The sequence below is a fragment of the Lepidochelys kempii genome, chromosome 8, assembly GCF_965140265.1.
Source record: "Lepidochelys kempii isolate rLepKem1 chromosome 8, rLepKem1.hap2, whole genome shotgun sequence".
Taxonomy (NCBI): Eukaryota; Metazoa; Chordata; order Testudines; family Cheloniidae; genus Lepidochelys; species Lepidochelys kempii.
Genome location: NC_133263.1, coordinates 100,062,226 through 100,079,852, shown reverse-complemented (window position 1 = coordinate 100,079,852; position 17,627 = coordinate 100,062,226). Strand labels below are relative to the sequence as shown.

At 41.3% G+C, this 17,627-nt stretch overlaps 2 protein-coding genes across 2 annotated transcripts in view; both read right to left on the bottom strand.

Annotated features, from left to right (window-relative positions):
- Nucleotides 1-17,627, bottom strand: part of AGBL4 (AGBL carboxypeptidase 4) — a 1,390,068-nt gene that overhangs the window by 504,496 nt on the left and 867,945 nt on the right. The gene's annotated exons all lie outside the window — the stretch shown is intronic.
- The window catches only part of BEND5 (BEN domain containing 5), a 37,142-nt gene continuing 24,075 nt past the window's right edge, over nt 4,561-17,627 (bottom strand). The window contains 3 exon segments of the mRNA XM_073357769.1: nt 4,561-4,737; nt 9,544-9,757; nt 15,483-15,631. Of these exon segments, the coding sequence (XP_073213870.1) occupies nt 4,580-4,737; nt 9,544-9,757; nt 15,483-15,631 (521 nt within the window). The 3' untranslated portion in view covers nt 4,561-4,579.

The following is a 17,627-nucleotide window of genomic DNA, read 5'->3' as shown; positions in this document are numbered from 1 at the left end:
TCTGATTCAGTTCTAATCTACTTCTCCCAGGTTTCATGAAATATTGCCTCAAATAAGCTTAGTCTATATTCATCTTTCAAGAAAAGTAGAATTATGATATTATTAAAGAACATTACAATGGAATTATATTAGCAGTACAGTGTTTAACAGTTCCAGTGGGTAGCAGGAAGAGGGGGAAAGAGAGAGAGAGAGAGGGGAGAGGGAATGACAGAAATTTTCTTTAAGCCTAAATGGCCTTTTTAAAGATCAATTCATGAGTATTTTCCAGAAATGTGGAACCCAGTTTCCAAGTTGTTTCGTCAACTTTATCTTTATTTTGCTCTTTAATAAAAAAGAAATAGTTATATATGTTGATAGTAAACACACAGTTCTTTCCTACCTAGCACCCCAGTTCAGGAAAGCATTTAAGTCCTGTCTGGAATAGTGATGCTTTTAGGCTAATACTTCGTTCCATACCTTTTCTGTTTCAGAGTAGCAGCCGTGTTAGTCTGTATCCGCAAAAAGAAAAGGAGTACTTGTGGCACCTTAGAGACTAACAAATTTATTTGAGCATAAGCTTTCGTGAGCTACAGCTCACTTCATAACTATTGCCCTTCTAAAGACAACAAAAGCACTGGAATTTTTCTGTTTGTATTTCAGAAGAACTTTTTGAGAATTACACGAAATGGGCTCGACACTCAGAATGTATGAATTATAAATACTTCGGCGCTGATCCAACAAAGCACTTAAATGAGTGCTGTTATGGCACTATACAGCATTACTTTGGTTTATAATGCATCCACTGAACCATGCGTCATTTGTCTATTTTTTCCCTTAAAATCCCCTAGAAGAATCCCTGCAATGCTGCTTTCAAATTATCCCAATACATATAGAAAGTTTCAATAGGTTAAGCCACACTGTTCATTCCTATCAGTATTTAAGTGTTTAATGGAAGATAAGTTGTTAGCATCCCAAAACTACCAAAAGCAGACTTTGGGGGAAGGAAGGGTGTTGACACTCAAATCAGTGAACTAACGACTTATTGATAACCAAGGTGGGTGTCTTTTATTGGACCAACTTCTGTTGGAGAGAGAGACAAGCTTTCGAATAACGCAGAACTTTTCTTTAAGTCTGAGAAAGGTATGCAGGGTGTCACAGCTAAATACAAGATCAAACACATAGTTTAGCATAGGTTTCAGAGTAGCAGCCATGTTAGTCTGTATTCGCAAAAAGAAAAGGAGGACTTGTGGCACCTTAGAGACTAACATTTATTTGAGCATAAGGTTTCGTGAGCTACATCTCACTTCATCGGATGTATAAGTAGTTAGCAGTATTCTAAGGGACCATTCAAGGTGAAGTGGCCCCTTAACACTCCCGCAGTCATGACAAAAAGGGGGGTTAGTGGGTTACAGAACAATCTGATAAAAGGACACACACACAGAAACAAAAAAAAAAACAAAACCCAAAACCCACTCTATCATCTGTGGTGAATACTTTTCACAAAGTCATCACTCCATATCTGACGTCTCAGTCCTCATGCTCAACAGAAACCTGCACAAGACATTGAAAACACAAGCCCAGGAGCTTAAATTCATAACTTTGCTCGACACTAAAAATCATGGTCTAAATAGATACTGTATTTATGGCTTATTACAACAATCTGTAACCCACTAACCCCTGTTAATCCTATGACTACTGGAGTGTTAAGGGACAACTTCACCTTGGATGGTCCCTTCAATATGTGCTGCTTACTTACGCTAACCTATCTTTTCAACCTTGCATTTAGCTGTCCTACTTTCCAAACCTGAAGAAGAGCTCTGTGTAGCTCAAAGGCTTGTCTCTCTCACCAACAGAAACTGGTTCAATAAAAGGTATTACCTCACCCATCATGTCTTTCCATGTCTTCACTACATAAGAATGGCCCTACTGGGTCAAACCAAGGGTCCATCTAGCCCAGTATCCTGTCTTCCCACAGTGGCCGCTGTCAGGTGCCCCGGAGGGAATGAACAGAACAGATAATCAAGTGATCCATCCCCTGTCACCCATTCCCAGCTTCTGGCAAACAGAGGCTAGGGACACCATCCCTGCCCATCCTGGCTAATAGCCATCGATGGACCTGTCCTCCACGAATTTATCTGCCACGGCAGCGCTTTAACATTCCTGTGTAGTTCCAGCATCAGCCCAAAAAAACCCCAGCTCCGTGAGGGGAGTAGCTCCCAGTGCCGGTGCACTGTCTGCACTGCCACTTTACGGCGCTGAAACTTGCAGCGCTTGAGGTGTGTGGGTGTTTTTTCACACCCCTGAGTGAGCTGCAGCGCTGTACAGTGGCAGCGTAGATAAGGCCTTACACCCTGCCGCTGCCAGCTCCAACACTGCATACCTATTATTGATAACCACACTCTTGTAAATACAGTTTTATCGAAGCGCTATGAGACAGACACTCTTTATCTTCTAGAGATTGTTCAGTTGTTTATGGATTTACAGGATTTAAATTATTTTCTCTATAGCATCTACTCCCAAATCCCTTGCATGAAACAAGACCCACTAGAAGACATTGATTTCATCCAGTTACAACCATTAAGGGGTCATTCAGTCATGCCACAAGCAAATATTTCTTTGATTTTGTGCCATAAGCCTGACTGACTCCAATCCAGAAAATAAGTTCTCTTGATGCTTAAGCTTGTGTTCAAATATTTCCATAGCTCATTTATGGACTCAATACAATTGGTACTAGATTAACTTATTTTTCTATTACACATTTTTCTTGCATACAGAATCTTTATATTCTCTATTACTGTTTTATACGTTCAGAAAAGAAATATAAATACCATTAAGAATGTAGTGCTCCAAGAGTAATTGTAACACATACCTTCTGAATAGGTTGCATAAATATAACACTTCCTATCTGAAAGTTTCCCTTATGTCTGAAAAGCTCATCAGTTGAGTTCCTGTTAGAAATGTTTACAAGTCATTCACATACTAAAACTTGGAGAAAAGTTTAGTGTTTTGTTTTGTTTTTTTTAATTGAAACTAATGGTGACCTAGTTGGTCAAGATAAGTTATAAGGACGCACTGTTCAGCTGCTCTAGAGCAAATATATTAAAATAGAAACAAAAGATCATAAAAGCAAGCAAATTTATAGGCAGTTCCAGGAAAGCACACTGTAAAGTACAGTGAAACTTTCTTACAGTAAAGAGTTTTTTTTCCCACCAGAATTTCACTTTAAGCAGAGGTTTACTATGGCCCAGATCCTGCATAGAGATTTGTCCATGTAGCATCCCACAGACTTCACTGGAACAAAAATACAGGTCAGTGTTGCAGAATCACAACCGAAACAGAACTGCAGTCAGCTTGTTGCAATGCATTGGAACAACCTGGGAGTTTCACTCTCCTTTGAGCTTTCACTGTTTAATGGACTAATGCGTTAGGTAATGGACTTTCACTATTTAGTAAGGCTTTTGATAGTCTCACATGACCTTCTCATAAGCAAACTAAGGAAATGTAGCCTGGACAAACCTCCTGTAAGGTGCATACAAACTGTACTCAGAGAGCAGTTAATAGTTCACACTTGAGCTCGAAGGGCATATGGAGTGCGGATCTGCAGGGATCTGTGCTGAGTCTGGTTCTAGTCAATATCTTCATTAATGATTTAGATAATGGCATCGAGTGTACATTTATAACGTGTATAAAGATAAAAAAAAAGCAAACATCGTTCTGGGATGCATTAGCCGGAGTGTTGTAAGGAAGATACAAGAAGTAATTTTTCCACTCTACTCAGCACTCATAAGGCTCTGGAATAGTGTCCAGTTCTGGGCACCTCACTTCAAGAAAGATATGGAAAAACTGGAGATAATCCAGGGGGAATGGGGGAAAATGATTAAAGTTCTCGAAAACATGACCTATGGGGAAAGACTGAAAAAACTGCGTTTGTTTAGTCTGGAAAAAGAGAAGTCTGAGGAGGGGACACGATAAGTCTTCAAATAGGTAAAAGTCGTTATGAAGAGGAGGGTGATAAATGGTTCTCCTTATCCACTGAGGACAGGACAAGTAATGGGCTTAAATTACAGCAAGGGAGATTTAGGTTACACATTAGGTAAAACTTCCTAACTGTAAGAGGAGTTAATCACTGGAACAAATTACCGAGGGAGGTGGTGGAATCTCAGTCAGTGGAGGTGAAGATAAACACCTGTCAGGGATAGTCTTCTAGATCAGTGCTACTCCAAGTGGTGGTCCGTGGACCGGTGCCGGTTCGTGAGCCATCGGCTGCTAGTCTGCGCGCACACTGGAAAAAAAAATTGCCGGTCCCCCTCATCAGATATCTAGAACAGTGCTTCTCAAGCTAATACTCAGCCTTGCCTCAGTGCAGGAGACTGCAGTAGAGGACCTAAGGGCCCTTTCAGTCCTACATTTTTATGATTCTGTATCTGAAATCACTTTAAAGCAGGTTACATATCTAGCCATTTTACAAAACTGCTTAAAAATACATCAACATTTCAGAATGAGATCCACACTAAAAGCCAGTTTAATCGCCTCAGCAAAAATTCCACACAAATCAAGACGACATAAGTAAAACACTAAGACTTTATTAAAAATCCAAAATTTATTGCAAATTGTACTTTGCTTCCCTCCTTTCTTCATTTTTACATGATTTATTGATATCCATGATTTTTTCACAGATGTACTTGTTGACTTTGGAGAGTCTCTGTGCAATTTCAGTTTCATCCACAGTTTCTTGTGCTATTCTGTCATACAAACATTCTGGGGGGAGAAGTAAGAGAACAGCAGTTATTATTTTTAAGGAAAGAAATTAGCCCTGTGCTGGAATTACAGCAAATAAAACATGCTCAAGGTACTACAGAGCCAGCACTTCATAAGCAACTTGTATATTTTTTTAATATAGTGTTCTATTGTACAAAAAAAGGGTTCTCTGATTTATTGGTTTGGTCCCCTTTATCTGGCACAAGTTTAGGCTTGCCATATTTGAATCTTTGTAGGGCACAATAAGCTCACAAGTTATGACATTGCACTGGCCTCATGAGTAGAAATGGGGGTAAATCCAAACTCATATGGTGTCACTCCTACCCTCTCTGTCATCAATGCCAACCTTAACCCCTTCATTTGTCCACATCTCCCAGAACAGTCTTAGAGCTTTCTTCCAGACGACATGGAACACCCTTACTGAAAATGATCTGTCAGGCCACTACCCTTTCCTCCTTCAAGTCACTTCTACCGTCACACCTACAAGACATTAGCCAAATAATAGTGGTTAGGAGGAGAAGCAGTAGGAGATAGGGGACATTTATTTCACATTTTAAAAAAATTTATGTAGTATACATTAATATGGCTATATCTTGGTTATACATCTCTTCCCAACCATTTGTATTTTGTTGGTTTACTAGATTGGGGTGGAGACCATCTTGCTCTGGTGTTGTACAGTACTTTGCATATTGTAGGCTCCGCTCTACTGGAATGTAAATACAAAATAAATAATAATAATTAATTAAAAAATCAAAGTCAGTTGAGGCCAGTGGGAGCTCAGACCACACTCCACCACCCCCAGATGGCATTTAGCAAGTTGCAGGATCTAATCTGTTTTTCTGTAATGAATTAGAGAGGTAGCACCCTACTTTCAGCTCCTTAAAATCAGGTATGCATTTTGTTATTTGTTTTATAATTGAAATAATCTCTATTGTTGTGTAGGCTACTAGTAATAAATAGCTTCCAGGATTGATTAAACAATCTCTGCTTTGCTTTGGCTAGTAATCAATTTTAGCAGCCATTTATTGCTTTATATACTAGAAAGCGATAGAGATTATTGCTTAATTAACAAGTTTTATTCAAAAGTTATGAAAATTAAGTATTTATGCTTTGTATTTGATTTTGAAGCTGCTCAGAAGTTTTATAAAAGGTTATATTTTGCATTAACAAGGTTTATAACAGTGCTCATGCATCAGACTTTTTATAACTTCTGTATAATGTATTACACTGTAGGGATTTTTAAGTAGCAAGGGATGTTAGCCACCTTAAGAGCTAATTCTGTCTTTTTAAAATGTATTTTAAATAAGCTATTCTGGAACTAGAAAATGGTGAAAACATCTGAAACAATGTGAATTTTATGAACTCTTCATTGGAAAATTTATTGGCTATTACTAAATAAATAAAACCAATTGGCAGGCAGACTGATAGCTGGGATACCAATATGCAGTAAAATATGATTTGAAATAATGCGGCAAACAGTGGGGGAATTAACTGAAACGCTGACAGATTCATTGTGCTCAAGGCAGAACATTACATCACTATAGAAACTTCAGTAGTATACCACTGAACTATTACTAACAAATAGGGGGTTTCTGCCCAAGGGACCTGCCACATAAATACAGACAATATTGTGACTTTACCAGTGCCCCGAGCAAGAGGTAATGTGTAAGTTGTACCAATTCAAAAGTGGCCCTAGGAGCCATTGTGACTCAGACATACCCCATGAGCCACAATTCTTCCTCTACTTCCTTCCTGTCCACCACTCTGAGGGCAACAAGGGGGAGTAATTTACTGCTGGTATAAGGCTGCTGGTTTAGCTACTGATCAGTGAGACAGGGTCCACCCATTCCTTGTCGTCCAGCTACGTTGAGGGTGTAAGTAGACAAGTAGCCCATTGTCTCCTACGCACCTGGATCTGAGATTCAGGTAGTCTGCACAGGTGCGTAAAGAGAATTGTACTCTTTTGTTTAGGTGCACAGTCCATGTCACTGGCCATGCACAGCAGGGCCCTACACTCAGTGTCATAGCATTCCAGTGTCTGTAGCGTGATAACTTTTGAACACTGCATCCAATCGATTTCAAAGTTTCAGGGACTGATCTAGGCATCAATTGGCAGTACCTTATTGATTCTGGTGAAAACCAGAGAAGCCTGACTTAGAGAAAACTATCAGGCCCACAGACTGCCTGATGTTGCAAACAGAAGAATTGCTCTGCCATCCCCTGCTGCTGCCTACACACATCACAGGCAGCAGATAAATGGCTGCATGGGGAGACTGTCTATAGTGCAGCAGTTCTCAGTGGGCCAAGCTCTGTGCTAATGACTGCCAAAGTACCGGGGCCACCAGGTTCCTGACTGCCCAGCGCAGAGGTGTCCACGCTGCCCAGTGGGGTCAGGGCTGCTGGCCCACCCCGTCTGGCAGGAGTCTGGGGTCAGGGCTGGTGGCTGACCCTGTGGGTCAGGGATCTGGGGCTCTCACTGGCCCCAAGGTTTGGGGACCCAGGGTCCAGGGCAGCTGCCCAGTCCTGTGAGCTGCAGGATCTGGGGCAGCTGCTCAGTGGGGGTCTGGGCAGCTGGCCGGCCCCACAAGGTCACAGGGCGGCCAGGGCAGCCAGCCCACCCACATGGCAGGGTCAGGGGCAGGCAGTCAGCTCCGGGAGTCGGGGCATCCCTGCGGCGGGGGTCCAGGATCCGGGGCAGCCACGTGGCGGGGATCCAGGGCGGGCAGCTGGCCCTGCGGGCTCCGAGGCAGCCATGCAGCAGGGGTCCAGGGCAAGCAGCCCCACAGCCCTGCATGGCGGGGTTCCGAGGTCAGGGCAGCTGCGCAGGGGCCATCCAGCCTCGCAGGGTCCGGGGTAGGCTGCAGAAGTCATCCCCACAGTGGGGATTGGGGATGGGGGTAGCCGGGCCTGCACCGGCAGTCCAGGCTTGGGGCAGCTGTGCGGCTCACATGGTGGGGGTCTGGGTCTGCCAGACAGCCAGCCCCACAGGGCCCAGGGCAGCTACGTGGCAGGGGTCTGCAGTCAGCCCGCCCCTCAGGGTTCAGGGTGGGCCACAGCCAGCCCTGCTACAGGGGCCCGGGCAGCTAGCCATGTGGCGGGGTCGGGGGCCAGACAGCAGGGGTCTGGAGTCAGGGCAGCTGGCTGGCCCCACCCAGCCTCGTGGGGTCCAGGGTGGGCTGCCGCAGGCAGCCAGCCCCATGGTGAGGGTCTGGGGTCAGGGCAGGTGTGCAGCAAGGGTCTGGGTAGCCACGCAGCTCCACAGGGTGAGGGTCAGAATTTGCTGGCCAGCCTCAAAGGGTCCAGGGAAGCCCCGCAGCAGGGGTCCAGGGTGGTGGCGGCCCTGTTTGTATTCTACAGTAGTCTTCATACAGTGATTTGGTGGAGGGAAAAAACCCACTAAGTAATAGCCAACAAGCAGAACTCCACACCCTATCACCAGTTACCTATAAAAAAGTCTGCTTTAATCATCTACAGGAACCATTACTTTTTTGAAGTGACTATTCATTTCTCCTGGAGAGATTTACCCAACTATTGCTAGTAGAAGCTGGTGAGCGACAGTCATAGCTACAACCAGAATATTATGTCACACTCCTTTACTAGTGGTGCTGTGGTAGCACCAAGAGTCACCCACCAGAAATGGAGCCCCTTTAGCAAGGCACTGAACATACAGAAGAAAGCATGGTCCCCTGCCCCAAAATTCTTATTATCCAATTGAAGGACAAGGTACAAGAAATAAGCATGACTAATTACAGGAGTGAGTTGGGATGAGGGAATTGGAAATAAGATCACTTTATAACCTATACATACAGAAATTTCCTGCTTCCAAAATACAGCCACGTTTGATTTGGAATACAGCCGCTATTTAATACAGCTCGCAGGAACCCTACACAGCAATTTAGAATAATATCCCACTGAAACTGCACAAGGAGCTTTAGGAGGCAGAATGCAGAGGCTAACACCCCACTCTTGATAAAAATTCCATGCAGAATTGGCTCAGTTCTAACAGAGAGGACTCTGTAGAACCAAAGACGACTATTAGAAGTGACAGTGTAAAATGCAAGCATGATGATACAAAAAGATTGAACTTTATTAGTCACTTAAAATAAAGGACAACCGCTGTTCTGACTCTTTCAGCACCTTGCACATGGGATGCTTGCTCGTGGTTATTCAAGGTCTCATCACAATCCTTCTTGCCCAGTTAGGGTCACTGATCTACATTTCTTGCTCAAATTCCAACTTAGCAACAGAAATTGATTTCTATCCATCTAACTTCACTTTGGTTCAAATGGAAAAGCTGTTATACATCTGTTTTTGGAAGGGGGAGATGAAGATTTGTACAGATGTTATAATAACGGCTTCTGTGCCCCACCCCAGAGGGAGTTGTATCTTAGAGATGGGAGAAATGAAAGGCTCTCTCCCAATGGATAGCTGTAATGTTGTAAAGTTATTCCAGTGCTTGTCAAAAGTGATACATGCATTACAAAACATCAGTAAGTTATCAACAAATTCCAACAGAGTGCTGTCTGCAAAGCTCATTTGGGGCCTATCCTGCAAATGCCTGCTTTGACATGATGAGCACCCTGAACCCCACCAAAGTCATCTTGTAGCACTGGGCCCTCGAAGGACTGCAGTGGGTCTGGCTATTCAAGCAAGTGTCTGTTTTTGGGAGGGGAGTAGTGTGTGTTGCAACAGTAACTTTTATTTTAGTTTTTAAGTGGATGAATTTTACATAAGATAGAAGCATTTTTCATCTAGCTGATTAATGTTTAAACTCCACAGCAGGAACCTAGTTTTCAAGTAACCTACCTCTGACAATGCTTAATTTGTGAGGTGAGAGAGGTGGCTTGGGAACTGCATCTTTCTTTTTTTTGGTTGCAACTCCTGTGACGCTTCTGTTCTTGAGAACATCTGTTCCCCAAATCATTACAGCTAGGTTTTTTGTATACTTTGAATCTCCTTGCGTTACTTGCAGCTGGTGCCATTTCTCCTCATCTACCCAGATTCCACTGCCCAGATGGACCTAGAAGGTAGTAATAAAACAAACAACTTAACATCTATGGTACACAAGTACTGTATGAACACTAGTATTATGTACTATAATAATAGTAATTAAGACTAAGCAAATTCAGTTTGCCTAGTTTTGAACCCTGCCCAACATTGTGGGTCAGTAAGTTTGAGTCAAACGCTTACATCGTGTGTTTCACTTTCCTCTGCTTTTCCAGTTCTTTTACTCTTAACTTTTTTCCCCCATAGTCTCTGTCCTGAAAGACTATGATAAAAGGACCAGAAATAGGACAGAGAAAAATTATAATGAGCAAGTATATCTAGTACTCGCTATATGCACTGTATTCAAGCCAATCACTTGTGCCAGCCTAATTTGGGGGCAAGGAAAAAAGTCCTACTCTTAGTACACAGCACAGGCTTCCGTTTTGCCAGGAGAACAGAATTTATTCAAATCATGCTGTGGGAGGTGGCGGGGAGGGATGCACACAATGGACCAAATTCTGGTCCCATTGAAGTCTGTGATAAACCTCATGTTGACTTCAATTGGAGCTGAATTAGGCCTCCCTGTTTAAATTACAAGGGTGGTGGTTGGGGAAATCCAGCACTCCAATTAATTGTTAACCCTTTGAACCCAAAGGGCTGCTTGCAAGCTTCACAAAACCTAATTCCATCAATGAAGTTTGTCCATTCCTAATAGCTACAACTGAACTACTATTATGGAGAAATGCAACAATATTTCTGTAATACTGTTAAAGGAAAAGGGAAGGAAGAAGGAAAAAAGGAAAATAAATCGTCTAACAGTAAAATTAAGTTTGATTTTTTACATCTTTCATGTTCAATTATCTAAAATGTTATCTACGTTACTCATATAAAAGATCTGCATTGCACACCTCACACATAAATGAGTGACTTTATACATGTGAACACTCTCATTACGTTCACTGAAAATTGGGCAAAGACATTTTTAAATTACATAGGTCCAATTTCTGAGTCTCTGTTCAATAAAAATTCTCAATGACTTTAACTGGAGTTTTTCCTGAGTTAGGACTGCAAGCTATTGCCTGAAAACCATTTTTATTATAACAGTGTCTGTGATATGGTGTATTTGGCCTTTGTGGCTCCCTGCTGGGAGCCCTGTGGTCCTACTACACCCAGTCCCAAGTAGCAACAAGCTTAAATGAAAAGAGCAGCAAAGGTAGATCTTTCAACCTTGCCCACAGAGGAGTCTCCAGAGTGGCCATTTTGGAAACCAGAGAGACCTGGTCCTCTAAAAGCTAGAAAGGCAAGCAACAGCCAACCAAGGCCCTGATGACCGAAATAAAAGGAGCTGCCTGGCCTTAGCAGTCCTGGCCAAAGGAACCTGAAGAATAGCCCGAGTTTGTTTTCTGACTGTGTTTTGCATAGCTTGCTTTGAATGGAGGGAGAGAGAGAGGACCCGAGATAAGGGTAAAGCTAAAGGACCCAGGTGGGAAAACACCAAGGAAAGAAGCAGAAAAAATTAAATCAAACAGCATGTGGCCACTGTGTATAGTCCCTCGGTTGGAACTCAGAGTAGCGGGTGGGCCCAGGTTCCTCTACTGGCCACAGGTAAAGTGGTATAAACCCCAAGGAGAGAATGGAGCTAATTTGTGAGCCTGAACAAAAGGCTGAATTTAAAGGGCCCCAGAGATGGGGCTGACGACCCCAGCAAGGACAAATAGACCGTTTATTTATTGGACTCTTTAATACCCCAGAAGGGGTTCATTTGGACTTCGTGAATTGGCCAGAGGGCCAAGCCATGGAAGACCCACCACGATTGGCTGGCTGAAAGACTGCAGAAGACACCAGGGATGAGAGAAGGACTGCAATACCTACTCCTGGGGGAATTCCGCACCAAAAAATTAAAAATTCTGCACACATTTGAAAATTCTGCAAAATTCTATATATTTTATTTGTCAAAATAACACAACATAATCATGCCAGTTACAATTATTTTGGTAATTTATTTCAAAATATCTGTCAGCAAGTACGTCTAACAATGCAGAGAGAAAAAAAAGATTTTTTTTTTTTTGGACAAATAGATTCCTTACTAGGCATATTAATACAGAACCTTGTGCAATACATTTAAATTACAATACAGAACCGTATTTCCTGCACCTGTCAGAAGCAATGCAAAGGCTTGGGGGAGTCAGGGGTAACGGAAGAGCTGAGGGAGAGGGAAGGAGCCTAGGAGTGAATCTGGAGGGTGTTGGGTGTGGGTGGGAGGTTTTTCTTGGGGAGGGGGAATTCTTAGGATGTTGGGAAGCCTCCCCCATGAAGATCCTGGCTGACCCCAAGCCTCTCACATTCAGTCAGGCACTTCTGCCCCCTCCATGCACCCCTCATCCTCATGGGTCTCTGCAGCCCCCTTCCAATCCCCACTAGCTCCTGAGCCCATGCTCCAGTCTGTGTCCCCCCCCCCCCATAGCTATTCTGAACCCCACAGCAGCCCTTTGTGCCCCACTCTGTTCAGGGTGCTGTTATGAACTCTACTCCGGGGGCAATTCCACAGCACTAGGCACAGAATTTTGTGTTTTCCCGCATAAAAAAACATTCTGGCCCAGAAATACTGCAGTTCTGCCTTTTGCCCACCAGAAGCTGCTGTGGTGCCAGGACAGCCAGCTGCGTTCATGCTGCCTGTTCTAGCGCCACAGCAGCCTCTGGTGGGCAAAAGGCAGAAATGCAGCACTTAGGCAAAATGTTTTTATGCGGGAAAATACAAAATTATGCGAGACAGATGCGCAGAATTCCCCCAAGAGTAAATACCGCACCCAGCTGTAAGGAGGCAATCAAGAGATGACAGTCCCTTCACAGTGTCCTTAAGTAACATTGTTTAAAACCTTAACTGTAGAAATATTAATGTTCTAGTTACTGATTGCCATGTGGCAATCAAGTAAAGAGTCTACTTTTCCTGAAAATATGATGAACACAAAGCAAATTGCCTCTTCTGTATATAATTTCTTTAGACAGAGATAAAACTGAAAAAGGCAGATTATAGTTTGTTCTTTTAAATAGTCATGCATAAAAAATATTCCTTTCATCACCAGATATTTTAAAGAATGTTACTACATAGGTGAAAAAACCAGATAGACAGACAAACAAGTTACATAATCCTCAATATGCAATTACTTCCCTCTCTCCACTCTGATCAGTCTCTATTTAATTACTTTATTTTATTTATTTATTTTAAAGTATTTTCTTTTGGCTCCATCCCCATACTCTGTAAAACAACTCCATTCATAGCCAGCAGCCAGCACTCAGAAATCAGGATGATTTTGGACTTTCCAAGACTAAAATACAAATACCTCTAAATAAGAAACACAATGTAGTTGTTTAGAATATTTCAAGGAGATTTAAAACAAAAAATCAGTAGCACTCTGAAGTGCTGAATTCTGGGTTTGACTACTAAGTGAAAACCAGAAAGCTAAATGCTCCATTTTACCAAAAAGCTAAGTATAATGTATTCCATGGTATAGCTAGCTACTCCATATTAACATGCACAGATACCTTAATCTCTTTCTAGGCCTTAAGTACATCATGTAACTCACTAGTTTTTACTTAAAATATTTTAAAATAGCCTGTTTAAAAAACGTTTTTTAAAGATTCATGTTTCAAACAGTCTCCATTCTTTGAAAACTTTTCATTTATTCGAAGGAAATGTTATTGTTGGTATCAAATAGATGTCTGTGGTTATAGCAGGCCACTTGACCACAGGAATCCTGTTTCTCTTTTATAATTTCCAGCTGTTACTAACTTGCTGTATATTTTTATGCAAGCAACTTATTCCCCCACCCTCGTTTTACCCTTCTGTAAAATGGGCATGATAATACTTATCTACTACTCTCAGAGGTAGTGCTGTGAGGCCTAATGAAATCAATTTTTTGTAAGTATTTTGTGATCTTTGGATGACAGACACAAAGTGTAAGATCCTTTGCCTGGTGAAGGCAATGGGAGCTTTGCCACTGAAATCACCGAGCACAGGATCAACCTCCAAGAACAAAAACAAAGAACAGAATACTTTAGTAACCATGACAACATGAACAATGTATCTGACTAACACACACCTTAGATCAACATTTTTCATGAATGCCACAAGCTCATCTTTAATTTTTTTTGTAATGCTGTCCTCTCTTTTGGGATAGAGAAGAGTTTCTCTGACATGAGTGAGAATCGTACCATGATCACATCCAATACCACACAGTGTGAAGTTTGTAAAACAGCCTTTCTACAACTCCACTGCAGTTCAGGTTAAAAAGAATTGCACGAATTAGTGAAAATGTTAAAAATTAGCCACCTTAAGTGTGTCACCAAAATGTATCAATTGTTTTAAAATGGTTACAACAATCTAAATCCCAACAAACTAAGTGTTTGGATATCTCTGTTAAAATACAGAACAATGAATTATTATTTTAACTTCATATTCAAGGGACGTGTCAAAAAACCAGATGCAATCAATTGTGTAATGTTGATTTTAAGGTGAAATGGAATGTGCTATGTTTTTCTGCCACTGTAACTATATGAAATAGTATTTGGTAGCTAAAAGGACCATGGTGGAGCCTGATGTGGATATTGCTTTCCAGAGGTTCTCCAATTGTGGCACTGACTGCATACACATCCCAGGAATGGGGATCTGCTGAGTATGGTATAATTCCAGTGGATTTATGTAAACACTTAAGTTTATTCATTGTGTCCTTTTCCGTATATTGACTGTGTGCATTCACTTCAAAGTAGCATTGATCTTACCACCAACTATCAGTTTCAAATATGGTACATATTTGTATAACTGTCTATTACTTAGGGATTATTACCTGCAATCCCATGCTGTCACACAGGTGTAATTCGTAAAGTATAAATGTAAAAAGGCTGAAAATGGCTGAGAACTTAAAAATTGGACAGTAACAAGTCATAAACCTCCAGTGATGACAGAACCTTGTGAACAACAAGCGCTCTCGACCATGTTTGTACTTGTTTTCACACAGGCTCAACAAACATTTTAGATACTCAAATGTTTGGAGTTGTGGTGTGTGCTGATTGTGCTGTTGAATGGGGGGTTCTGTTGTGTTGTGCAGGAAGAAATGTGAATTTGTACACATTGTGAATGAAGGGTATATGTTGTGGTGAGGCATGTTTGGGGTTACTGTGTGTGCTGACTGCAGTGTGTGGCGGTGGTCGTGTTGATGTGTGTCTAGAGAAGGTTGCACTGAGAGATTTGTGTTTTGTGCAGGTGGCAGTTGCCAAAATCCAGTGTCCCCCTCATACAACCAGTGAAACTGTTGCATTCAACTTGGCTGTAAAGGAGGCAATTGGTCACAGTGATCTTAGAACTTTTGGCATGCCATAGATACATGCTTTTCTATAGCTGTAGGTGTAATCTGTCAAGTCAAAATGGCTGTAAATTTGAAAACTGAATGGTAACAGATCACAATACCCAATGATGATTCATCCTGAGGATATTCTGAATAAAAAAAGGGCCACCAACCATGTTTGTAGCTATTTACATTATTTCCTACCAACTCTACAGACATAAGCTTCAGAGTGACACACACAGTGATTGATGTTCCTGTAATCTTATTATACGGATACTATTGTACTTTGTGAAAATTTAGGAAAACACTAAACACAATAGTAGCTTACAGCAAAGACTCTAATGTCATGAAAGTTTGGTATGAAATCCACCCGAAGAACAGTTAAAAACTATTTATAAAGTATTTAGTTTCAAATACCTTTCCGTTCTCGAGAATATACTTGTCCATTACTGGAACAGGGGCAGGATAGTATGTTGATGTATTCGCTTCCTCACTGAATGTTTTCTGTATCTCAGGCTCAGGCTCAATGGATTCTGGTTTTCCTTTTTCAAGTTCAATGGCAGGACCTACACAGTTAAGAAAAGAGATTTGTCTGCTATCCCAAAGAACATGAACTCAATCATTTTACTGACCAATGGTCAGCATAGACCACCACATTAGTCATGTTTGTTTTAGAATGGAAATGGATCCAAAGCAAAACCCTTCATCTGAACAGTCCCCAATAAAAATCGGGGTAAGAACTCAGGCTCTTACCCATTCCTGCTTTAAACACTTAATGCTAAAGAATCATGCTCAAAAATAATTGTGTGTATGGACAGTTCAAAGAATATAGGTGAGGTAGCTATAACTTGTACTCAAATGAATGATAATGAAACTGAGTTGAACATATAAACCAGAGGTGGTAACAGTTATCCTTCAAATTAGAATTACTGTATAGTTACTTGGACGATTATATGCAATCTATACTTTTTCATGGAAAAAAGTAAAAATATTTAAAACATTCTTTAAATAGGGGTATGTAAAATAAGAATGAACAGAAATGGTACAATTAAGTGAATGGACTTGTGATACTTATGCTAAAATGCCTTGAATTTAAGGAACATCTAAGTGTTAACAAAACATACATTAGAATTTTGATTGCCCGATCAGTTACCCTGATTTATATTTTAATGTAATCAACAAAAATTAAGCACAATTTAAACAATGGAAGATTGCTAAGCAGATGTTTGAGGTTTCTAAGGAAGATTAATTAACTATCAATGACACCAGCTTTTCAGAATCCCCACCCCAGCAGATCAGCTACTACAAAGTTATTCTAAAAGGGTCAAACAATACAATTTGTGAACTGGATTTTATAATTTCATTCATTAGAACTGTGATAGCACCAGTAAATATAGTCTACAGCTCTGATCCTGAAAGCATACATGTGAGCAAACCACCGATACCACATGAAGCTCTGTTAGAGTGAATGTAGTTTTGTACAGGTCAGTATAATATCAGCTGCAGGATCAGGACCGAACGACAAGAGTAACTCTCATACTCCCTAGAACTACACTATGAAGGAGTGAGTTAGCACTGCATATCCAACATTTGAGTCTTGAATAACCACAAAAACTAATTTAGTAATCTTTAACTGTGGAAATGAGTCTCAGCAGTTGCCACCTCTCTTTTTGTACGTATAGCCCCAAGTTTTGTCTTGCTCTAACCCAGCAAATCAGACTGCCGTTTCAGCTAATGGCAGTATAGCTGCTGGTACACTGGAAAAAATAAATCTCTCTCTTGTATCATATTTCTTGGACATTCTCTGTATCTGAAACGATTATAGCATCCGTTACTCTTTATGCTACACAGAATCATATGAAAGCTTAGTATGCAAAAATAGCAATTTCCCCATGTGGCTTAACATCGCTTGTACGTGACCTAAATATCATAGTTATTTTGCACTTGAAGCTAGTGGGGTGCATTTAGCTTATTGTCAAGGACCAAAAATTCCAGTTCTTTGGACAACTCTATTCTGCAGTGATAGCTATTGGGTTTCTTAGGAATTGAATGCAAGTATGGTACCAATACAGAACCCTATGAAAGGCAGCACATTTACATTATAGTTTCACAGCAGCATTCACTGACACCTGCAACATCATACACAAGCAGACACTGATGTTGGCACCAAGCGAAGACTGAACAGTTGCATTTAAAACCACGCACAGCGGTAGACCAACTGCAAGACTACCTTTCATGAGTGGATATGGTAGAAATGTTCAACCTCTTCCCACATTCTTTAATGAACTGAACAAGCAGGGTACTGATACACAACTACCCTAGAGCAGTAATTTTCAACCTGTGGTCTGTAGACCCCTGGGAGTCCGCAGACTATGTCTAAGGGGTCCATGAACGGTGATTATGAAAATAAAGTTTCAGATCCCAGAAAAGACATTAAGAACATAACAGTCATCCTGGGTCAGACCAAGGGTCCATCTAGCGCAGTATCCTGTCTTCCAACAGTGGCCAGTGTCAGGTGCCCCAAAGGGAATGAACAGAACAGGTTATCATCAAGTGATCCAT